Source organism: Taudactylus pleione, unplaced genomic scaffold, assembly GCF_031769625.1.
Source record: "Taudactylus pleione unplaced genomic scaffold, aTauple2 ptg000202l, whole genome shotgun sequence".
NCBI classification, from domain to species: domain Eukaryota; kingdom Metazoa; phylum Chordata; class Amphibia; order Anura; family Myobatrachidae; genus Taudactylus; species Taudactylus pleione.
In genome coordinates, this window is record NW_028284604.1 from 7294809 (window position 1) to 7320780 (window position 25972).

Consider the following 25972-nt stretch of genomic DNA (forward strand, 5'->3'; position numbering starts at 1 on the left):
AATCCTGACAGTCGGGATGCCGGTTCTTAGAATGCCGGAGCTGGAATCCCAACGGTAAGTACTAGGCTTAGGGGGAGAGCTAGGGATTAGGGTTAGGCACTAGGGGGAGGATTAGGCACTTAGGAGTGAGAGTTACATTTAGGGTGCGGGGGAGGGTAGGTTAGGTTTAGGCACCGGGGAGGGAGGGTTAGGGAGATGGGGAAAGTTAGGATACTGACCGACAGCTGTTGGTATCCTAACCCTGTCAGGTTGCGATGTCGGGATCCCGAGCGCCGGCATCCCGTACCCAACCCAAAGAGACATCCTTGTTTTCAAAGATGTGTATACACCCTAAATTACAGAGGAGGGCATACATAAAAGACTAAAAAAATTGTATAAATGGGAGTTACACACATATTACTCTTTAATTAGTCTGTGTAAGTATATCTTCTTTACAACATATCTGTGTTTATAGCTAACATTGTGTAGCTGTTTTGTGTCCCTGTATTACAATACATACTAGATGGTGTAAAGCAACATGCACAGCAGCAAGCTGGATTCTCCTCTGTATTATTTGTAGCTTTCGGTGAAAGTGTTATATGCATATACTGTACATGGTCAGTGTGAGGAACACTGTTAAACATTGTAATGATGAAGGGACTGCAATTGGCAATATAAAGAGAGAAAGTGGTCATTTAAAACAAATGTATGTAGTATATTGTAAGTTTGTAATCCATATTATGGGAAGCAACCCGAATAGATCCCATAAGAGTACAATCTTTATCACATTACTGATGGGGAACCTTTAACATATTTTGCATGGTTTTAAATATAGCCACATTATAAATGTAATAATAATTTCCTTTTCAGAAATTCAGCCAATAAAAGCTTTTCACAGTTCATTTCGTTTTCTAAGTGAATGTAAATAATATATAGTATTATTCATATCCTGTTCATTGAAGAATAAAATAAATATGCTTTCACATTATGAATGCCTGAAGATTATGCTTTCAATAAAACGCTGTCTATGGAAAGCTGGATTAATTTAACAAGCAATAATACTGGTAATGTAACAAAATCCCTGAGATTAGAGTACTGAAATGGAAACATTTACATTAGTGAAACCTTTATGTCTGCAGCTGAATGGAAGGGTTACATTTAATGTATCTGGTGTGGTACAGTTACTAAGGACACATTATTGTCAATTAATAGTTTACACAGATAGTCAGCATGCTAATATGAGACCAAGTGTAAAAGTCAACAAAACCAGTCTATTAGGGAAGTTATTTATTTTACCGGAATAAAGTAGGAGATCTTATTTTTAAAGGAAACACCAAGACCATGAGTAACACAAATCATTGATGTACAATCATGTACCATTTTAATATAAATCAATTAGACAGCAGGATAAAGCTGGGATGTGTGCACAAAGGCGACCATCCATTGGACATCGGCCGCACCATCAGACATTTGAGCAATCCTACAGTAAGCTTGCTCAGAATGTCTGTTGAAACATGGCCGCTGGTGCCAGTGGAACTGTGGCCCTTATTCAGAGCCACTCGCTAGCGGCAGTACGCTCGTTCCGAGCGATGTTCGCACATCTGCGCATGCGTACGGATCGTTATACGCATGCGCGAACCAGTCAGTGTAGCCGAAATTCATGTGCTCGCAATATAGCGAATGCCTGCTATTTTGAGTGACAGAATGAGGCGTATGTGGGTGGTAACAGGGGAAGGTGCTTGAAAATGGGGAGTGGAGATCCGAACGCAGGCATGCTTAAAGGTCAAAACGGGCGTTTTAAGGGTGTGCATAATTAATACAGCAGCGTCATTGACCACGTCACTGGGTTATTTTATAGCCAGAACTGCTCGCAAGATTGTGGTAGCAAAAACCAACCACAAGAATAGCGAGCAGTTCATACGCTGGTCGATGTACTCGATTAATCTAATAAATAGCGGACATGACGTATGGTGCGTGCGGCCAGGGGGCGTTTATAACAAATAAACGAGCGTATGTTTTGCTCGCTCATTCAGACTTAGAGGTGTGAACAGACTGCAATTTGCGAACTGATCATTTGAATAGCCACCCCTTGTTTTTGAACGAACGACCGCAAATAGCGAACGGCTCTGAATCAGGCCCTGTGTCTCCTGATGCAGTCCCTGATACTGGTAGCACCCCAAGAGACCCACCGCCATTAGCCACCCCCAGTCAAAGCTCCTGCATACACACTTATGCAATTTTCAGGCCAATCAGTCGATATCGGGATAACTGCATAGGTGCGTTCCCTGCTTAACTCATAGCAACCAATCAGATATTTGCTTTTATTTTTTAAACTGTACAATAAATATGACAGAATTGTATTGGTTGCTATGAGTTCTTATTGGAGAATGCAGCTGGACCCAGTAGAGGGTCCACTATCTAGTGCTTGTCATATTATGTTGAAATTAGTCACTTAGAACTGACAATGTTTCTTTTTTGGTCCTGAGCTGCTTTCAGTTTGTTTGTAAGATCAGCAAAGGTCCTGCTGAATGCAATGACTAATATAGACTACAAATGAGGGCTGATGCAGAAATGGATGTAGATCAGGAATACATTGCTTAAAATCATGAACACAAAAAATGCATTGATTTGCTCATATACAGAGCAACACACCTAGCGAAATGTGCCAAGAACTGCGTGTGCCTGATTTGCTACTAGCCATCATGATCAGCGAGCACTTCTACCTGCCCTATACTAGGTGCAAAATATGTGCCTCCCAAAAGGATTACATTTGTAGCCCACATATCACACTCTCACTGAACTTTGCCTATGTAGAATGCTCTGTCACAGTTCCGAATCGTCCGCTCCTTTTATGAGGACGCGCAATGTAAATTCTCTCAACATTTGCTCCGCAGACAGGCGTATATTTAACTTTGCATCAGCCCAATAATATCTATAATTAAACAGCTAAATTGTGAGAATATATAATAAGTAACAGAAATAAATAGAAATGAGAATAATCTGTTCTAGAATATAAATCCTCATATCGCTATTGCTTTTTTTATTCTCTTTTTAAAGATAGCTGTTCCATCAGAAATACATCATTGTTCTAATTTTTCTGATCAAATTACTGTTTTTTTATATTTTGCATAAACACTGAATAGTAATTATGATACCATTATTAATCAAACAAAAAGACACAAGTGTCTGATGTGCAGGCACACAATAGTTTTGCAGCAAAGAAACATTAATTGAGACAACCACATCGAGCAAACTCCTCCCCAGATAGTGCTCCGGTCGGGATAGAACCCATGGACCCAGCGCTGCTAATTCTAATGCTAGCAATTCTTCCACCCAAAGTACTGTATTTCTTCATGAATACTGTGAGGCAAACACAAGATAAATTTACATCTGCCGCACATTTGATACTTAAGGCCCCTATACATCAGCGATGGATTGGGCTAATTCCCAATCACCTGGCGCCGGAGTCTGGGATTCTGGGAAATACAACATATTGGACTTCCTTCATTTGCCAATCTGAATCGAAATATGATCTTGATCAGCAAATCTGGGACTTTTAACATAAAGAATTTCACCGATTCCCCAATGGATCGGTGATCATCGTTGGCCACCGAGCGGCATTTCCAACCGTTGGTTCCTGTCAGGTAGGGGAATCGGTAAAACGACCACATGATGTATGGATCCCTATAGATGTATTGATATAATTTGAACAGGAGCCATTCAGATTATAGACCGCAGCAGTATCTATTTAGGTAATAAGACTTTTGGTATACATGGAAAATACATCAGGGCATGTACTAAACCTGGAGAACAGGGAAAGATGCTGCAACAAACAGTCAGATCTTTCCTTTCCTTTCTGAGAATCGATTATTAGCAACCTAATTTTGTCCTTCACACAAAAATTTCAGCAATTATGTCTATAAGAACTATTTTCTCTTTGCATCTTTCTAAATGTTGGCTGAGCAACATATTTAGAAGTTGCAGCCTCCTGCGGCTGAACAGTTGGGAAGTTGTCAGAGTATTATCTATTGCTATCTGTCTTAATCTTGTGAGATAATTTATACAGTGAATAAAAAAAGGGAGAAAATGCTTTTTAGATCCACCCATATATTTCAATTCATAGCCAACACAGAACTGAAGATACAGGAGAGTATAATGTTTAAACCACAATATCTAGCACCTCTCTGTGGGGTCTATTTACTAAGCAGTGTTAGGAGACAGAGTGAAAAGTGATAAGATGCCAGGGAATCAGCTCCCAACTGTCATTTTTCAAAACACAGCCTGTGAGATGACAGTTGGGAGCTGATTGGCTGGCACCTTATCACTTTTCACTCTGTCTCCTAACACTGCTTAGTAAATAGACCCATGTGACTTATCTAAGGGCCTTTACAACATAACCACACATGTGACTACAAAATACAATAGTGAACAGCCACCAACAATATAAAATATATTGTTTGTACAGTATCATGTTTACACTTTTCACTTACGTAGACTGGATGAAGGTCAACTCCATACATTTCAAGGGATTTGGCAACTCCCAAATAATTTGATTCAGCTATGGAAGGGACCTGCCCCCTGAAAAACAAAAACAAAACTGTGATCACATAACATTGTTGACACCATGTGATCAACCATCTATATCCTGTTCATAAATTTGATGTTCTGCGTGCTTATGTAGCCATAGGATACTACCTGCAACTAATATATATATATATATATATATATGTGCCTTACCAATAAAAAACAAACGTGCTGCATTGTTACACAAGCTGCTGCTTTACAGTAGATGGAAGTACATAAGAGACAGAATTAGTAAGTTTAATTATCTGAGGTTTCATTCTCATGTAATTGCAGGTTTCCCACCTTAATAAATAGGCTCTATGGAAATGACTATTGATTTTAAATAAATGTTTTGTTTCCAGCTGCATTTATTGCTACACACACTTTCTGGCTCTGCATTTAGTGGGAGCAGAAAATAGTCCACAGTGACATTTTTTATCCCACTCAATATACATCATGGCTCACTACGGTCCATTTACAGAGCCCCTAATGGGTTCCTCTACTGGAAAACAAAGGGAACTTCAACCTATATAAGTGCTTTGATTAACAACATTTCATGTCAGCACAAAAAGATCACACAAAGATTGCCCAGAACACCTCCATTTACTGCTAGTCAATTGCTGAGCAGACAGTATATGGGAGAGATGTTCTCTGCTTTAAAATAATTAACTATTCTAAATGATGTCCTTATAATCACTGATGGGGTCATGCGAAAGTGGAAGATCAAGGGTCTGCATAGCCAATCAGCTTCCAGAAGGAGTGACTGAAATTGTGTCAATCTCATTAGACACTGACATAAACACTCCTATTAAGCCAGTGGACAAGCTTTTATTGTCAGCCTGCAGTAATTGAATAATAAAAACCTGAAAAATCAAGAGGAAGCACACGAAAGAGCACAGTGCTTTGTTTTTATTATTACTAGTTTTTTAAAAAATAAATAAATAAACAGACACACACAATAATAAAACGAGCATGGCGCTTCTAAAAGAATAAAAAAATAAACAAATAAACTGTTTCTATGGACACGTGTAGTATATACAATGAAAATGTTGACATTTTAACCATTATCAGAATTCTTAATTACACTGAACTATATAGAAAAAGACTAAACACGGAAAATTAAAACTGCCTCATTCTGCCCCAATACATTCACATACAGCCCATTGTAGAACATACTGGGCCTGATTCAGAGATGGTCGCTGTTGCATCCACTCAAGAGCCCTTTGGCATGGCTGCGATAATATGCAAGTTTGTTTCAGCCTTCCTCTTGTGCACTAGTGTGCTCCAGAATGTGCAAACCTTGAGATGAACATTTTCTGCTCCCCTTGTTGCAGCAACACAGCCAGTAGTTCTAGACAGTCCACCATTGTGCCCAACACCTGTCTATGGCAGGTCTGGTGTCTCCACCTCAACATGGCGTCTCTGGAAGCGGCTGTGTGTCTGAGAACGCAGCCCGCTTGCAGTGACACGCCCTCGACACTCCCAATACACGTCCAGGTGATGGAATGTTTTGTGCACCCTTCAGACCATCTACCAAACACCGCCCATCGCTTCGCCCAGCTGTATCTTATACCAGCGACTCCATATGCATTAGCCCGATTGTGAGTACAACCAGTGTAACATATGCGCCATAGGCATTGGAGTATCTATAATAGGTGCAGGGTATGCAGTGCACATGGGCCACTGGGTCCAGGGGAGCCCATGCCGCACACACAGCACCCATGTTTATTACTTAACTCTCCAAAGTTCTGCTTTGGTGCAGCAGCACTAATCACCAGGAAAATGGTGCAGCTGGCATTTTCCCAGAGATTTGTGCACTACAGAGAGGAGGGGCCCGCAATGGGTCTGCACACGGGCCTTCTCCTCCATTAAACCACCTCAAGCCAATGAAGTTTCCAGAGAAATTCGGTAAATGAACAAAATAATAATAATAAGTAAGTGATCTATGTTTTCTTTGGAACATGCTCAATATATGAAATTTTAAAGGTGCACATCATTCTTAGTATGTGCAAATTATTCAATTAAAATATTGTTTGAGAAAAGAACATTTGATTAAAATTCACAGAGTAATTTTATGTGGATTCCCAGTTCTGCAGACGCCGACCTAAGGACATTGATGATCGATGATATGTCGGCGGATCAGGGAAATTCAAACATCCCTGACTTGCCAATTTTGACAATTTTTATTAATCAATTTTGGAAGAAGTTCCCCTTTGATTTGTTATTAAAAAAAAAAATAATAATTCAAATTAAGCTTATACCTATGTAAAAATACCTGCTTTTTTTGAGTACAATAAAAAATATTTTGGTTTCATGGTGAACTTTTAACAAATTTTATTTATGAGTCATCCATTAATTTCTTTCAAGTGCTCTACAATTACATTCTGTTGAGCTGTAAAGAGACTGAATATGTAATTATTACAGTTGCTTGGTGTGGCATATGGAGCCCTAAAGGAAAAATAGATAGATAGATTTAGCATTTAAATGAGCAGTACCAGGCCACAGGTCACAGCAAGTACACAGGTTATCACTAACATCAGGTTCCTTACAAAGCACTGCCATTGTTTAACTGACAACTATTTGAGTGAGCTACAGTACAGATAGTGATGACCTACAACAGATAAGCAATTACCTTAATGTGCTACAAAGACACATCATTCTAACTAATTAATAATGTCATCATACATTTCTATCTCTTTCTTGCATCTATGTATTTGTAAAATGTTACATTGACGGACAATATAGAGTGTTCATTTTAGCACTTGTGGGAATGCCTGGGGTTCAATGTGTCAGGTTAACTGTAGTGGAAAGTGTTCAGGGCTCTTCCTACAATAATTCCTAGGATATGTATCTTTAGGCTTACACTTCAAACCTGTTTGGGTAAACAGTATGGGACTGATGCACAGTTGAATGCAAGTCATTTTTGCAAAGTTTTTTGCTTTCGCACTGGGCATGCACTGTAGTATTGCTGAATCATCTACACTCACGGCTGAAGGAGTGCAACTGGGTGGTAACGGGCATTCAAAAGGGGCCCATATATATCCGATACCTTTACACCTGGGTCTGGGCATCGGGGAAATCCAACATTATGGATTTCCTTGATATGCTGCTCCCGACAAAAAAATAATCCGGAGCACCAAGTCAGGGAAATTTTAACATGCATAATTTCCCTGATTCCTCCACAGATCGCCAGTCATCGATGCCCATCGTTCGATTGCGGCCCGTTAAGATCAGTGAGGATGTGCATTCAGAATTGCAGGTACGCATGTAGACCTTTCCTTTGCACCAAGGATAGCGCTGGTGCATGTGCTCACTGATGATGGTGATGGATATCAACCCAAGCATACGGATAGGAGAGGTCTGTACAGAGAGATCAGTAAAACTCATAGGTATTTGCACAGGGTGTACACACACCCTCGGCCATCTAGACCCCAACCCATAATGCTCATATCTAGCAAGTGTTGGGATCGGCAGACAGCAATCCTGGCAGTGTACCTGTGGGCAAGGCTTTGAAGCAGTGATGTCAGTGGGCGCTCCAATCCAGCAACACTGCATCATCGTCTGATGCCCAGGCAGAGCATCCCTTGGATGCTCCGTGTGGCACTGCAGTAGCGCCACTAGCTACAGGGTGCTGTTTCAGGCACCCTGCAAACCACATGCATGTGCCGTGGGGCAGCGATTATGCTGCCCCCAGGACCCGGCACCCTGGGCAATGACACTATTCGTACACTCCTAACTATGGCTCTGCTCCCAACTCTGAATCAGCCCAAAGGAGCACTTGTAAACTGAGCTGAGCTGGGATTGCAAACATACATCTAATAAATCACAAATGAAGATCTTTGTGGGTTTCAAATTATAGACATATTTGTGTCATTTGACCTAAGTTGAATAATGTATGCTTTACCATTTCAGCTTTTTGTCCTAATGCAGAATGATTGTAATTACCGCATAATCTGTAGTATGTATGTCTGCTGTTTATGATGCAGTATAACGAAACAATTTCCTTTTAATTCTGTAGTAGAAATACAGCGAAGGCATAAACACTACATTTTACTGTATTTTATAATGGGAAGTGTTGAGTTATGGGTTTGCAAACATACATCTCTGATAATTAAAAGACTTTCTTGGAAAGATCATGTTGATTATATTTATGTTGAAAACATGAAAATGTATCTTGGTACTCACGCTGCATAAAACATTGCGGTTTATTTCCAGAAATGAATAAAGCTACAAAAGTTTACTGCGATAAATAAAAGCAATAATACCGTACGTCTCAATATAGAATCAGTGACACAAATGAGAAGCAAATGCAAAATCGGTTTTGTTTGTTAAACTTAAATAAACTCATGAATTTATAACTGAGAAATTCATGTATACACCATAGAAAAATCCATACCTTAGGGGGAAAGAGCTGCATGAAAAATATATACAGCTAAGCGTATGTAAAATGAATGACAACGCACCCAGCCAAGAATTTATTTTTTGTTTTTACTCACTTACCATTTTATCTGTATTATATAGCAGTTTATCAGGAGAATACTAAACGCATTTTAATGAAATCTCTACCTTGCCGCAATTTTTCCTCTGTTATAGGCCAGTAAATGGTAATAATAAACTAAATATTACTCTATCTGCATATAAATTCTACAGCTGAAAGGAAAATGTGCAGCAGCGACTGGATGTTACCTCAGAAATCTTTATGAAAAACCCATTTCCATCTACAATACAGCACAGTGCTGACTGGACATGTTAGGAAATGAAATGGAAATTTATTGCAGCCTGCGGATGACATAAGGTTGAGTGCCAGAAAACACACAATCATAGGGTAAACCAGAAAAACTAAATTGAACAAATGTATGAGGGTGTTCCTGCTGCTGGGGAACTCTGTTCTAGTGCTGACCCTGCAATGTACAGACACTGCACATCGCTTAAGTGATGTAACTAAAGGCCTGATTCATTAAGGATCGCTATTGCGATCGCAGCTCTGTAATCGCACACAGGTCTGCTGCAAATATATGCTAATGAATGCTATTGCAATGCCGTCGCACTGCCAGCATAGAGACGCCCACTGACTCCCACTACCGCTACCGCTATCTCACATCTGTAATACCTTGCTGACCTCCATAAACACAGCAGCCCTGACCCTACATAGAAATTACTAACCTCGTTGCACGCAGTAAGTACTCAAGCTGCGTATGCAATCGCAATGGCTAATTTATGCATGCCTGCATTTCGCCGACCCCCCCCCCATCACCACCCCCAAATGCTCACTGCCTGTCAATCACTCTGTGATGTCTCTCCGTGGTCTTTGTGATCGCAGTGATGCCTTCGCGCACTGCGATGCATACACATGCACAGTACACAACAATCGTCCGTCTGCGTATGCTTTAGCAGTGGCGATCCATGCTGATCAGGCCCCAAGTCTGTATGTCCCTAATGCAATGTAACCTCTATAAAAAGGTGCTGTACAGTATGTAATATATTATTATAGTGGAATGTAGTACTAATAATAGCAAATTGTAAGGGATACAGGAAGTAAATGAGGGTCTACATACCAGTCAAACAACTGAGGAGGAACTGGAATTGCCCAATATTGTTTTTGAATTTGTAAGCTGCTTTAGTCAAAATAACAGATAGAGCCTGACATTATAACAGATAGAGTGTGCCATTATAACAGATAGAGTGTGCCAGTATAAAAGATAGAGTGTGCCATTATAACAGATAGAGTGCCAGTATAACAGATAGAGTGTGCCATTATAACAGATAGAGTGTGACAATATAATAGATAGAGTGTGCCATTATAACAGACAGAGTGTGCCATTATAACAGATAGAGTGTGACATTATAACAGATAGAGTGTGACATTATAATAGATAGAGTGTGCCATTATAACAGATAGTGTGCCATTATAACAGATAGAGTGCCAGTATAACAGATAGAGTGTGACATTATAACAGATAGAGTGTGACATTATAATAGATAGAGTGTGCCAGTATAACAGATAGTGTGCCATTATAACAGATAGAGTGCCAGTATAACAGATAGAGTGTGCCATTATAACAGATAGAGTGTGACAATATAATAGATAAGAGTGTGCCATTATAACAGATAGAGTGCCAGTATAACAGATAGTGTGCCATTATAACAGATAGAGTGTGACAATATAACAGATAGAGTGTGACATTATAACAGATAGAGTGTGCCATTATAACAGATAGAGTGTGACATTATAACAGATAGAGTGTGACATTATAATAGATAGAGTGTGCCATTATAACAGATAGAGTGTGCCATTATAACAGATAGAGTGTGACATTATAACAGATAGAGTGTGCCATTATAACAGATAGAGGGTGCCATTATAACAGATAGCGTGTGACATTATAACAGATAGAGTGTGACATTATAACAGATAGAGTGTGCCATTATAACAGATAGAGGGTGCCATTATAACAGATAGCGTGCCATTATAATAGAGTGTGCCATTATAACAGATAAAGTGTGCCATTATAACAGATAGAGTGTGCCATTATAACAGATAGAGTGTGCCATTATAACAGATAGAGTGTGCCATCCAGAGATGCATGCAAGTCTTTTCGGCGGATGGATCTTGCGATTTGCAGCACTAGGTATGCTTCGTAGCTCAGCGTATGCATACACAGACAATTCAGAGTCATCAGCATTTCAGTCCCAACCCCTCTTGGGCTGAATGGGTGTTACTGGGTAACATTGGAGCAATGGAACATAGGCTGAATGAAAGCATACAAGCTATACGGAGTTGTGCCTACACATACTGATCATAAGTGCATGTTGATAATGATAACAGCTATTCAAGCAAACAAAGGTAAAGGTGCGATGTGGTTACACTAATGCCTACAATTCAGCATGTGGGCAAATATCTGCATTTAGTTCCGTCGGCTGTACTTGCGACAGTGAAAACCCCAGCGTCTTTATTAGTTGCTATAGATTAGATTAATCTAAATTAGTCTACAAACCACCATTTTACTAAATAAGCCGATGACTTTCAGTTTTGTTCACACAAATGAAATAATTTTTTCATGCTCCTCTTCTTAATGTGGCATTGTCACCACAAGGACTAATGGCTCCCAACCGCAGATTCTGAGCATGCAGCAAGCATAAAAGGGCCCCCTTATATACCTTATGTATCTTACCACTAAACAGGTAAACTACAGAATAACAAATCATTTCTTAGAAATTGTGTCTTTCACAAAACAGCACCCCATACAGATGTGTCCTCTTGGATCTTTGGCGCTCACGCTGCAAACGCCATGCGATTAGCCGCGGCTGCCACTTTACTCTATGCCACTCGCTGCATTCGCACTCTGCAATCTTATGGAGACGTGGGTGTGAACGCAGCGCGCGTACCCATTTGCGGGTGAACAACTCGCGCCATGCGTGGCACGATATGTTGCCCAAGCGGCAAAGATGCAAGAGGACATATCTGTACATAAAATTAAAACACTACCCTCATTAAAGGATTTTGTTTTATAAGAGTTAAAGTGTTAAATCTACTCTTCCAGTGCTGCAACTTTCTCCTTGATACAGATCAGATCTTGAAGTTATAACAGTGTCAATGGAAAAGGTCAGAGGGGGCAGATAATTAGTAGGCACTGCAGTGTGTTAGCTGTTGGGCACACCCAGTATTGCTGGAGGCCCTGCAAATCATGTCACAACAGCCACCCTCAAAAATTGACAAAAGTATAAAGTGAAAAGTGCCTAAACTGTGCTGGATCTGTGTATCTATGAGTCTACATAATCTTCATAAAATGTAAATGTGCAGCCTATTTAAATTTTCATATCAGCCTAAATTGCCGCTATAATTATCCGGAAACAGTAGTTTCCGCATGATTACCACTAAATAAAGTGACAAGGCTATTTATTAAGACTCTAATGTAGAAAATACCAGGATGTAGTCAAAATACCGAAGGCCGGGATGCCATCTGTTGAAATCCCGGCATTTGAATCCCGACCAGGGACTAAACATAGGAGGTTAAATCCAGAAGTCAGCCTGCACACCGACAGACGGCATCCTGAGCGGAGGTAAGTGGGGCGCCCTTAGCTGTTAGCCGCGGGGGGGAGGGTTAGCATTAGGCACCAGAGGGGGGGGGGTTAGGGTTAGGCTTTGGGGGAGAGGTCAGGATTAGACACTACTGGGGGAGGGAAGGGTTAGGCACTAAGGGGGGACGGTTTGGTTTAGGCACCATGGAGGGAGGGTTAGGGTTAGGCACTAAAGGGAAGAGCTAGGGTGCGGGGTGGGGAGGGTTAGGGTGTAAGAAGGGACGGTTAGGTTTAGAAAGAGAAGGGGGGAGGGTTAGTATACTTACCCGACCCGTCAGGATTCCGAGCATTGGAATGCCGCTGTCGGCATTTTGACAGCAGGCATCCTGACTGCCAGGATATCATACCCAACCCGAAAGTATTGCCTGCAGCAGTACATTGCAGCCCTCATACAATGTATACAATGTATGGGGAAGTTTTCAGAATTTAAACACGGGAACTAACACTATTTTCAGTTGGCGTTAGCTACCAATGGGAAGAGGGCCCGGAGTGGGACGAGGGATCCCAAAGGATTTTTAAGGTCACACGTGCAGTAACGCTGCCCTGGATGGAACAGGACAGTGTAAACTTTCACCACTACTATTTGCGGGGAATGTGTTCATGTTAGGCTTCCCCAGGACTGCTCGCTTATTGCAGCAGCTGCCCGAGGACAGGGGGAATGATCTATATCTCAGAAACCCATATCCAACTGGTAACAGGAACGTAACATTTATCACTGTGTGCTGTGGACATTTACTGTGCCTCTGTGATAGTTAAAACAGAATTCTCTACAAGAATGTTCAGTAACTAGTGTATAGCTAATGAAAACAGCGGGGAGTTGTGCCATCCTTGTAGAGAATAAAATATTATAATAGTGTGCATATGAGGTCAGCAGCTACAAAATCAACTAGTGAGAGTGAAATGTGTCAATTGTCGAAACAAAGCTCCACTTGTTCAAATAGCGCTGAAAGGCCATGCACAGATGAGCCTGATAGGGATCCCCATTGCAGATAACAACAGTCACACTGTAGAATGATTGTTTTATGACTGTTCACACAGCTGATTTATCACTGCTCTAATAACAAGATCATAAGAGTGAATGGGTCAATGCTTTAGAGGTCGTAAATATTACAAAGAAAATACAAATGAGTATATGTCTCCATTTAAACATTACAATAGATTAAATAAAAAAAGCGTTCCATTAAGTTAAACTGTGCTGTACTTTTAAATTAAGAAAATATACCCAGTGCAGTTCATCATAGGTGGCATCGGCCTGTGTACTGCATGGTGAACAGATTATAACAATCTGTAGTAGGTTTTATGGAAAACATACTGCAGGTGTGGGCTGGGCTGGAATGCCACCAAATGTTTTCGGACACATTCTGCCTCCTTTGTGGCCCAGAAGATGTGTAGCTTGATGTGTTTGAGGGCCGCCTAAGCTTAGCATATGCGGTAGCCTAATCGACAGGTTCCCACAGGTATAATACTGTGTTAGACGGTGACGCTGCCGCATCGGGTAGTAGCTGATGTAATAGCCTATCCATAGGCCTTATTGGATGCAGTATGTGGATTTCGGGCACAAGCTGGCAATGTTTCAGTCTGCACATACATCAGAGTTGCACTGCGCGTGTGCCGCGATGGCGGTCGTACTGTGGATTAGGACGCAGTGTGATTGACAGACAGCGACCATTTGGGGGAGGTAACGGGGTATGGTGACTCAAACGCAGATATTTGGCGACTGTTTCAGTGGCATGCTGCAGCCAGCAACTGCGTCTTCTTACGTGGTTCTGGCCCCAGTGTCTTACTTGCACAAGGTTGTTCAGATGTCCGATGGAGCGACCGATGTTCGTCAGATGCTGCCGCTTTGTACTCAAACTCACCAATGATCCAGAACTTCTGTGACTACTGTGAATGTATGTGTCAAGGCAGCATTATGGCTGGTGGCCGTGCCAATGTCGGTGCCCAGCAAATCTAAATAAGTGCCCATCATCCCCCTGCCACCATGTTAACATGGGCTCCCACAGACCAGCCAGAATGTGGCTCTTATGTAGGCACTTAAAAGCCCTCCTCTGTACCCAGGAAAAGCATCAGGAAGAGCGAAACAAAGGATAAGAGGCCATTTAGTGGGGAAAAAGAGAAAGACGACAAGAGCAAGAAAAGCAAAGCAAAGACAAAGAGGAAGAAAGAAAGAATCCAGGTAAGTGTAGGTTTAGAATAATATCAGATAAAATAGTATATGTCTATATAGCTTTTTTAACTTTAAAATGAACTTAATTAAATTAATTTTGAAAAAAGTTTATTGTTTTTCGATAAATGATATGGACACCACTGAGGCACATAAGCGCCACTATCCCGCTTGAACTGCTGTTTTAATACTCCCTCATGAGCGGATATTGTGAGAGATTTATAAACAGTGATTCAAGCAGAAGTGACTAAGTGCTGGTGAGCTCCAGTGGCACCCATGTAGTTTCCAATTAACTTTCTTTTTAGAAATTGATAAAAATGGATTAAAATAATACTGATTAGAAAAAAAAAATTGTTCCCTATAACTTTTCTTCATACAAGGCACTGTTGCTATGAAGGAATTGGAAATTATATCATTATGCTGTTTTGTTTTAAATACTAGGTGTTGGGGGACTTTTCGTCCATTGATAAATCACCCCATGTGCTCTATGCCTAAAGGGCCAGTGCTTTGTACTTCCCCAGCCTAAAATTTGCCAGCCAATCCTGGTGTATGGTCAGTATACACTAATGCTGGCCAAACGCCTGCACGATTTTGGGTCGATTGCCTGATTTTCGACGAGTCTTTCGATGGATCCTGTGGAAATCGTGTATTTTTGGAGTAAGATACGATCCGATGTGCACTCCCGCATCTCCTATAAACGGATCTTATGATCAGACGTGCAGCACATATGTTCCATCCTATCGTGTGCAGATCGCACCGTTTATTTTGTGCATGCTATGCATCGTGCGTCTATTTAAGTCATTGCAATGACTTTTTCCCTGATGAGCGCGTGAGGCACATGATCGATCATACGACAGATCGTGTGCTAAGAAAAACAACAAATATGCTGCCGGTGGCTCCGGGGAGTCGGATGGTGAATCTGATCTGATGCTGGTCGCGCAGGTGTATAGCCAGCATAATAGTTCAAGCGCTGGATGGATTAAAAATAGAACAAGTAACATATAACGTCCTCCTAGTGTGGAATAAGCATCAGTGGTTAGAAAGTGTAATATTTGGAATGTGAATTAGATGGCCTTTAATCCATAAAAGATGACAATTTGTAATGATTCACAGGGAGGGGCTAATCGAAAGCCGATTTTTAGGGAACTATCTTTCATAATAAAATAAATAATAATCACAGATCTCCTTGGTGACATACAATATCCATATAATTTGCAGAATTAAGCATTTCCCCTAATAAACAAACAAACAATTATATACTTTACAAATGCTTTTGTTTTCTATAATTATGACTCATACAGGGCACTTTTGCTATAAAGCAATTGGAAATGATATCAATATACTGTTTTAAGTAAAATAACATCTATCATTCTATAGTTATCACAATGCAAATTGTCCCTTTCGAAATGTATACTTTGCAATTTGACCAGCCCAGAATAAAAAAATGATGACGTTATTGACTAAGAAATTTGTTTCACAAACCCCTCAGGCATTAATTTGATCTGACTGACAGTGTTTTATATGATGTCGCAACATGGACTTTCAACAAATTAGATATTATTAGTTCTAATAAGAAAAGAACTGCATAACAGAGTTGAAGTATCTAGGGAACATAAATGTGATGTACTCTATACCAAGGTGAATACACATCAAAGAAAAAGGTGAGCCTGAGGTGAGCACATAGCTACAGGCAATAATGGATAGTCAGCCTGTTTAAACTTCTAACAATGGCAGCGATTAGTCAGCATTACACCAGTCTTCCACCAGCCTAACACAAGCACAACCACAATATGTACTGCAGGGAGCAATAAGAAACAAGAAAGCAGAAACATAATAACATTGTCAGTGATAAAATGCACACGGTTGCTTAGAGTTTAAACATTAACAACCTGTTTTTACCAATTAATTACTTATTATAGAAAAGTGTTCAATATTTTCAACGTGGATAAACTGGGACTAAAGCACACCAGATACCTAGGGGTTACTAGAAGTGGAGATGTTGCCCACAGCAACCAATCAGATTCTACTTAACATTTATCTAGCACCTTCTACAAGATAACAGCTAGAATCTGATTGGTTGCTATGGGCAACATCTCCACTTCTATAAACCTGCACTTCAGTAAATATACTCCCTATAGTGGAAGCCACCATTTTCCTGGTAACCAATGACGTCAATGGTTAATAATGAATTGATAGTGACACCGCTAAAAATGTAGTCTATTTTAATGAATTGCTAGGCTGCTTATCCACAAATATCAGTTCAGTCCACAAAATGCCTGACTCCATGAGTTGTCTGTCTTATATGTCTAAAGAAAAATTACCAACTATGGGCCAAATTCAATTACCCGCGAAAAGCAGAGGTCGGCGAAAAGCGTGATGTTTTTGCCTCATTCGCTTGTTTGGATGCGATGCTTTCGCCATGCGCGTCCCCGTTTTTCGCCCTATTCAATTCCAAAACAGGTGAAAACGTGGATAGGTGACTGTAGTGAATAGCAAAACTAGTGAAAAGGACAGCATATTTTGGGAAAATCAGTCTGTACCCCATAAAAAGCCTAACTGACCCTGGGAATCAATATAGAAGAGTATAAATAGCCCTAATTAAAGTATTTAGTAATCTTTTATTGAGTCACAGGGCATATTTGCATAAGTGTGGAAAAATTATTTAAGGCAATGTCTTTTTGAGAAAAATAAGTACCAGAGTTAAATTTGGGGTACATGTAAATGGGTTATAGTATGTCTCTAAAGTGAAGATTTAAACATTTTTAAAAATACACCTGCTGCAGCTTCCTCTCTTCCTCTCTTTTAGCCCCACAAAATACCAGGCCCCTACTTTTTACCAATTTCCAACACTTTTTACATTTTCGCCCCACAAATGACATGTGTTTTTAGGGGTGAATTAAGATTATTATAATTTTTTTTGCCTAATTAGTCATTAGTGATGGTGTCAAAAGGGTTCTGAACCTAGGGCCTGATTTAGAGCCGCTCGTAAGCGGCCGCTCGTTCGCTCCGAGCGATGTTCGCACATCTGCGCATGTGTATGGGTTGTAATGCGCATGCGCCAACCAGTCAGTGCGGTCGGAAATCGTGTGCTTGCAAAATAGCGAGTGCCTGCTAATTTGAGTGACAGAATGAGGCGTTTGTGGGTGGTAACAGGGGAAGGTGCTTGAAAACGGGGAGTGGAGATCCGAACGCAGGCGTGCCAAACGGTCAAAACGGGCGTTTAATGGGAGTGCATAATTAACAAAGCAGCGTCATCGACCACGTCACTTGGTTGTCTTTTAGCCTGAACTGTTCACATGATTGCGGTAGGAAAATGCTACCACAAGAATAGCGAGCAGTTCATACGCCGTTCGATGTACTCGATTAATCTAATAAATAGCGGAGATGACGTATGATGCGAGCGGCCAAGGGGCGTCTTTACAAAATAGTGAGCGCATGTTTCGGACGCTCGTTCAGACATAGAGGCGTCAACAGACCGCAAAGAGCGAGCCCTCAATTTAAATAGCCAGCCCCTTTTTCAGAACGAAGGTCCGCAAATAGCGTCTGACTCTGAATCAGGCCCCTAGTCCCCACATTTGTACCCCAAAATAAGATACTCTGAAAACAGGCAGAAACTGCGGATTGGCGAAAACTTTTAGCCGATCTCGGCTTTTTGCGGCTAATTGAATTTGTCCCTTAAGTCGCAGAACATTTTATTTCACAATTTAAAAATGGCTGCATAGGGAGCATGTGAATGGGAGCTCTGGGCCTGATTCAGAGATGTACACTAATGCGATAGCAGCTGCGATAACATACACAACGCACCAGCGAAAATATGCTAATGTTAGCAAAGATCACCCAAGCATAAAGACGCCCACTGGTGCCTTCTTACCTGCGTGCGACGACGCATACCTGCGTAAATATCAGTAACATCGAAGCACATCGGCGGCCATCTTACCCTGCAGCCTTGGGAGCTCTTCTGGCACGCAGAGCTGCGCATGCACTCGCAGTGGCTAATTTATGCACACCCATATAACAGCGTTTAAACAGACAGGTACTCCTGCGCTTTTCTGACCATTCCCCGCTACCACCCCCAAACGCTGACAACCTGTCAGTCACTTTGTGATGGGATCCACTGTGCGTCCGCAATTGCAATGCGATCGCTGTGCACGTGCAGTGCGGCTTAAAAACACGCTCAATGGCAAATAATTACTCGATCACCATGAAAATTGCATTAGTGTCCATCTCTGAAGCACGCCCTCTAAACAGAAGCTTCAATCTCCCGGACTGCGTCTTCCGATTGGTTAGAATGCTCACACCCTCCCCACCTGCATCAAAAGCTCTGTGGTTGTCAGCCGGGTCTGTGAGGCAAATCACACATGTGGAAGTAATTAATGCATGTGGAGGTTTAGACCCTTATTTGTAATAAGTGGAAATGCTCCAAATGGCAATTTGTGTAAATATTTCTTCAAAATTGGAAATATTACATTCGTGTTACAGTATTCTCAAATTGAGGCTAAATTATAAAACGGGATGCTGGATACAAAACATCCTACGCTGACTGCGGATAGTTACAGAGGCTTGCTATAAGTTGAAGACTAGTATAAGTAACAGAGAATTATAAGTAAATTCCAACCTAAAACAAATCCTGCTGTTTTCATCCATTACATCTAGAAAGCTTGAGGGAGGCAATGACCTTCACTCCTAATAAACTTGTGTCAACACATTAACATGCTGTATACACGTCTGCCAAAGCCCAATAAATCCAGAACACTAGAGTGTTTTTGTGGGAGTCATTATGCAGACTAAGCCTAGGTCAGGATGCCAAGGTTACACAGAAGTCACTAAGGCAATGAAATGGTCAGGTGCAGTAAGACATGTTCCAGAGCTTCTATACTTCTATATATGCCACACAGGCTTATTAATAACAGATCACTGAGTAAGACAGAATAAAAGAGAAGGACAAATATAATAATTGCCCTCTGATTTTGGTACATTACACTAGTATGAAACAGTGTATAAACAAGCTTATGAACACTCATTAATGACCCTGCTTTAATGGTTCTATAATATAATCCCACGTTATACTTGTAATAACTCTCTTGCCATCTTTGTCAGTTTATCCTTTGTAGTTTGTAAGTTTTAAATGACTTGGTCATTTAACACTGAAGCTTTGTGACCACCATTCACCACAATGCATAATAATGACATGTTTAAGTGCTTACATTAATGTTTTATGTATTCGCTCAATGGCATCTTCCAGCTCTTCCTTCTGGTCAGGCGCAAAGCGATACTCCGACACATAACTCGTTATGTTTTTATATGGATCATAGTCACCAAGTTCCGCTGGAACAGACAGAAGAAAAGATTATTTTCTGACCACTTCATGACTCTAGTAATTCTCTTAATGTGTGCAATCTGTTATCTTAACTTTTTTTTGTACTGTAACAGTTATGATGGGGCCAGTTCCCCACACCTAGATACAGCATCATGCCATTACCCAGGCTTGTAGCATAACTGTGCTATATCTTCATAACTAACCTATTCCATATAGTCTACGTTTTTCCTCTGTTTGGTACATAATCTGTATCCCATAAGAGATACATAGAACCTGTCTTTTCAGCTCAGTACAACATGAAGCTCTGCTGGAGGTGCAATGTGCTTTGAAACAAATAAGTACATCAAGATTTCCACCAAAGTCATTAGGTTTACACAGCAAGATGACCACATTTACAGAGGAGAGGAATATTGCACCACCCGATTGGAGAAGTTGGGCAGAGTGATGGAGCATCTTGCAAAGTATGGAGTAGGCGCACTGGTATGACTGTCTTAGAGCACAATTCTTGGAAGCGAGATAAAGAGCGGGAGAATAACAGAAACATTTTATAACAGAAGTGGTTCTAAAGTGATAGGGTGTTGGATTTTGCATGTGACTTTGTGCCTCTTTCAGTTTTTCCACCTCTCCACACACATAGGCATACCACTCATTAGGGGTGGCAACACCTGAGAACATAGCGTAGACGTGCTGACTGATTTACACATGAGGAAACAGCTACACACGGAGGTGCTGATGTAAAACACAGGCACTGATAAACCGTTCTGAGATCCAGAGACATAAAAAGTGCACCCCATATTTAATATGGAACACCAAGGGTTATTCATTTATCACAAAATAATAATATGAAATACAGTATATGTAATAGGCATGTGCTATTACAAATGATCACTTCCAACAAAGACTAATAAATGCTGATTAAACAGAACATTAATAACTATTTATTAAAAGACATTTAAAAAATATATTTGAGTCAAAAAAGATATAGTTAATTAAACATTCTTGAAGCCGATTGCCATAGTGGAGACCCCTTGTCCACACAGTATTAGGAGATCTGGAAACACCGTCTCCAAAGTTTTGGTGATGAATAGTTAATAATACCTGAATGTTGTGATGGGTCTGTAAGAACCCTCTACCCAAGGGATATTTTTTTTATTAATCTCTAGTCCCAATCCCCACCAGGTGCCATTTTATTATGTCATCCGCGAGTGCTCAAGGCGGTGTTGGCGAGCTAGAAAATGAATCATTAGTCACAATTACTGTCACCAACACTTTTACAATAGCATTATTATATTTTTAGTTTTATTATTGTTTTACACTTGCTCTTCAGCTTCAGTAAGAGGCTCAGCTTTGTTGGGTCTCCATAATATCCATTTCCAGCTGTTTCTCTTGCTCATGGCCGAACATAATCAGGGTTTAACCTGCCAGGGCTGTGTGTTTTTTAGTAAGACACCCCTGTGAAAGGCAGTGAAGTGGAGCAATCAGCGATTGCGGTGATTACCCCTTATTAGATAGAGCACATCATATACAGAGGCCCTTTCCTTTGGGAAATCAGACCTAAAACTAATTCTGCAGGAAGGATAGAGGCAAGCATTTTTCAAAGTATTTGAAAGAAATTGTTAGTCTGCTAGGAGTTATAATGCCCATGCTTATCATTATTTCCTGGAATGACACAAAATAAATATTCACAAAGAAACAGATTAATAGATGGAAATATTTATTTATATCCTAGGCTAGATTTTGGTTATCTCTGGGATTGACATTTTAGCATTTGTATGGCGGAGATGCACTTCAAGGTTGTTTATGGGTGATAGAAAAACAGTTTCAAAGTTCTCTATCTATTTTCTAGAAATGCTTTTTCCATTATAGAGGGCTAAACTCAGAATGTTATTATACTGGAGTCTTTCAGTAAAGGAGTAAACAGGAACTTTCTGCTTGCTGAATCTTCTATTGAAGGATTGTCCTTTTCAAGCTAAGGCACTATGGCCTGTATTTGGGAAAGGACACCACAATAATGGTTACAAATAACAAGATAACTCAGCTTCCACATAAAATGGCTGATAATACATGTATTTGTTTGTTTTCTTCTGTACAGATTTCTTGGCCCACACTCTTTCATACCAACTGTATTTTTGCCTATACAAATCTGTCAGTATTTGTTATCTGATGCAGGACAGTGCTAACCTCATTGAAATTCCTCACATTCAGTTGCCTTCATCCATCCGGCAAGTCTATAATGTGCTAGGAAAGGATTAGACTGTATATTATACACTTTCAACAACAAACAAAACAGCAAAGAAAGAAAAGTCATCGTCACCAGGGACATTTGAGAAGATGCAAATACTGGGATGTTTTAATTGATGGCTACTTACTAACAAAGTGCATGTTTGCAGTAACCCATAGTTACAAATCAATTAATTGACTTGTGCAAGCAAGTCAGTGAAAGCAAATATATATATTCCTCATTATGGGTCCCTGCGTATTGCCAATGCTATCCTTTTGTTAGTAAATAACCCTCACTAGGTTTGAAATAGTAACATTGTATTTGCATTAATTTTAACATTAAAAAATTAAGATCTTCTTACAATTACATGTATAATATCCACTTGTTATTACTTGTTCACTGATATTAACAAAAAAATAAGTTGGACCCCACAGACTATCAAATAACAGTATGTGTAGGTGACTGGGCAGTAAAAAAGAAAAACAGACAGGAACTTGTGCAAATATTTCTCCATACAGCGCTCCAAAGCTAAAGCGATCGTGCTACTAAGAGGATGCCAGCTGAATGTCTACAGTACATGTGCATTCACTTCTAGTGGCAATAGAGTTGAAGAACACAAGTAGAAATCTAACATATGCATAAGTGATTTGTGGGTTACTATTGAGTATGAAAATGTTAATTCAAAGTGTGGATTATCTCTGGTTTCCTCACACAGCCCAAAGACATACAGGTACTGTAGGTGAATTGTACATGTGTCTGGTGTAGGAAAAGTAGACCGTGAGTTCCACTGGACTGGAGAATATCTATCTAGATATACGTATGTATGTTTGTATGTATATGTGAAGTTTTTGGACTATAAAAGGGCCGGCAAGTCACTTAACAAGATATTATTTCTTTTGAAGTTTTACAACCAATCAATTTTGCATATTTTATTAATAATAGAGGGGAAAATTCTAAGTAAAATTATTTGTCATTTAAATACTCAGTACATTTGTACCCATCTCGTATACAAAGTCTAGCATCATCTTGATTACTTTGCTCACATATCACTGACCACAAGAAGCCTGACAGCACATTGCAGCCAACCCATTTGGATTACATGATATAACTGTGCTACCAGAATGTCACTTAAAGTTAACAGCAACACTACTTGAATTCATTTTAATGGTTGCCATGTTGTTTTAGTATGTTGTTTTTTTGTTTTGTTTGTGGGAGAGGGGATAGAAAAAGTAATATCAGACATTGTATTAAATGTCATTAAGTGCAATGTAGACATTAATTACAATTATTCTGATCCACTCTACAGTATGCTGAAACCTTTATCAAAGTAAAGCGGCCCGTACACGGTGCGATTTTTGCACGATATTGGCGATTTATAATAACCGTCACAACCAATCACGTGCGGTATATGTACGATTATGATGCACGTCCCCGCCATCGTAAATCTGCATCGTAGATCTTATGGAAAAACTGTAAGTTTACGACCTATCGTGTACGATGTGACACACATCATATGCTGTTTTGTTTGATGTACGATCCGATGTACGAGGTTTTGCATAACCCCTGGCCACTCCCCCCTCTATTTTGAAAGAGACGATGCATCAGTATCATATGATCGTATGTACAATCGTACACCATTTGACCAAATAATATAGAGAATTTCAAGGGAAGAATCTCAAGGGAAATCGTACAACACATCTTAACGTTAGGAAATCGCACCGTATTTGGCCGGCTTTAGAAAACAATTTACAATGCATTTATGAAAATTTACAATGTAGGAACATTGCAGTTCAATCCCTTAAAATAGTCCATACAATATAAGCAAGTGTACTGATACAGAGAGGGATTTGCTAGTGGCAGGCTACAAAGAGCATAGACGGTCTTATCACTAAACAAACACAAAACATCGTATATATGAGATTTTCAGCATGTGCAGAAAACAGTGCTTAAAGCAACACTTAAGCCGTATACAAACATGGATGATAACGATATCGTTCAACGATATATCATTCATATCGTTCAGTGTGTATGCAGTGAACAACCAACTATGGCCCTGATTCAGAGCCGCTCGTTAGCGGCAGTACGCTCGTTCCGAGCGATGTTCGCACATCTGCGCATGCGTACGGTTTCTATTACGCATGCGCGAACCAGTCAGTGCGGCCGAAAATCGTTTGTACGCTATATAGCGAGTGCCTGCTATTTTGAGTGACAGAATGAGGCGTATGTCGGTGGTAACAGGGGAAGGTGCTTGAAAACAGGGAGTGGAGATCAGAACGCAGGCGTGCTTAAAGGTCAAAACGGGCATTTTATGGGTCTGCATAATTAAAACAGCAGCGTCATCGACCACGTCAGTTGGGTGTCTTTTAGCCAGAACTGCTCGCAATATAGCGGTTGAAAAAACCAACCCCAAGAATAGCGAGCAGTTCATACGCTGTTCGATGTACTCGATTAATCTAATAAATAGCGGACATGACGTATGGTGCGAGCGGCCAGGGGGCGTTTTTATCAAGTAAACGAGCGTATGTTTTGCTCGCTCGTTCAGACTTAGAGGTGTGAACAGACCGCAATGTGCGTACAGATCATTTGAATAGCCACCCCTTGTTTTTGAACGAACGACTGCAAATAGCGAACGGCTCTGAATCAGGGCCTATGCGCGCTCCCGCAGGTCACTGACGGTGTCTTTGTCGTCCGTACATGCAGGCCAATCTGACAATATCGTCAAGAATTGCCTGTTCAGAGATGTGGCAGGATGACTTCACTGAAAGATATCTTTAAAGATATCTTTCAGTGTGTACACCCAATATTGTTTGTCCTGCACTACAGTAAGTTCAAGGGAAATCTTTCACCAATATCGTTCACACAGCACATCGTCTAGTGCAGTGGTCTCCAATGTTAATTGAGGTGTGAGCTACTTTATAAAAATGAAACCTCCTGAAGAGCTACTAAAAGAGTAGAAAAAAAAATAACTGAACAATTGATGGTAATTTACTGAAAATTAAAAAAATGTTTCAAAGAAAATAAAAATGTATTTAATTATTACAGTGATATTGTTGTAGTTTGTAAATAAAATTTAAGCACAGGCACATTTCACTGTTAATTACCGGCTTACGTGCAGTAGAGGAGCAAAAGTTATAGGCAGGGCTGCTGTGTGATTTTCCAACAGGGCAGGGCGGGAGTCACTCACTACGCCATAACGTAGACGCCGTGGGCGGAACCACATGGAAGTACGTCGGGTGATTGCTGTAGAGGCTGCAGCAATCACCTGACGTGCTTCCCTGTGGCTCCACCCATGGCGTCAATGGCACGGGGGAGCACACGTCAGAGGTCACTTACTCCTAGTTTACTTGGCAGTACTTCAGCTAGGTGAGCTACCAAAATCAAGACCGCGAGCTATATGTAGCTCGCGAGCTACAGGTTGGAGACCACTGGTCTAGTGTGTATGAGCCTCTACACTTAGACAGTTTCACTGACTGGGTGCTTCCCGGTAGTGAAGCCCCGGGAACTGTAGCTGAAATACATTTTCCCGCTGCTCCTCCATTTAGGATGTAGAAGACCTACACGTTCCATGTTTTAAAATGGCTGCAGAAGGATGTGTAACCATGAGGAGCAATAAGAAGCTGCAACCCCAGTGACTGGGGACTTTTACTGG

At 40.5% G+C, this 25972-nt stretch overlaps 1 protein-coding gene across 1 annotated transcript in view; it reads right to left on the reverse strand.

The window, feature by feature from the left end:
* Positions 1-25972, reverse strand: part of EPB41L4A (erythrocyte membrane protein band 4.1 like 4A) — a 258913-nt gene that overhangs the window by 93850 nt on the left and 139091 nt on the right. The window contains exons 6-7 of the mRNA XM_088477685.1: positions 19990-20110; positions 4470-4557 (exon numbers count right to left, since the gene is read on the reverse strand). Of these exons, the coding sequence (XP_088333811.1) occupies positions 4470-4557; positions 19990-20110 (209 nt within the window). The remainder of the gene's footprint in view (positions 1-4469; positions 4558-19989; positions 20111-25972) is intronic.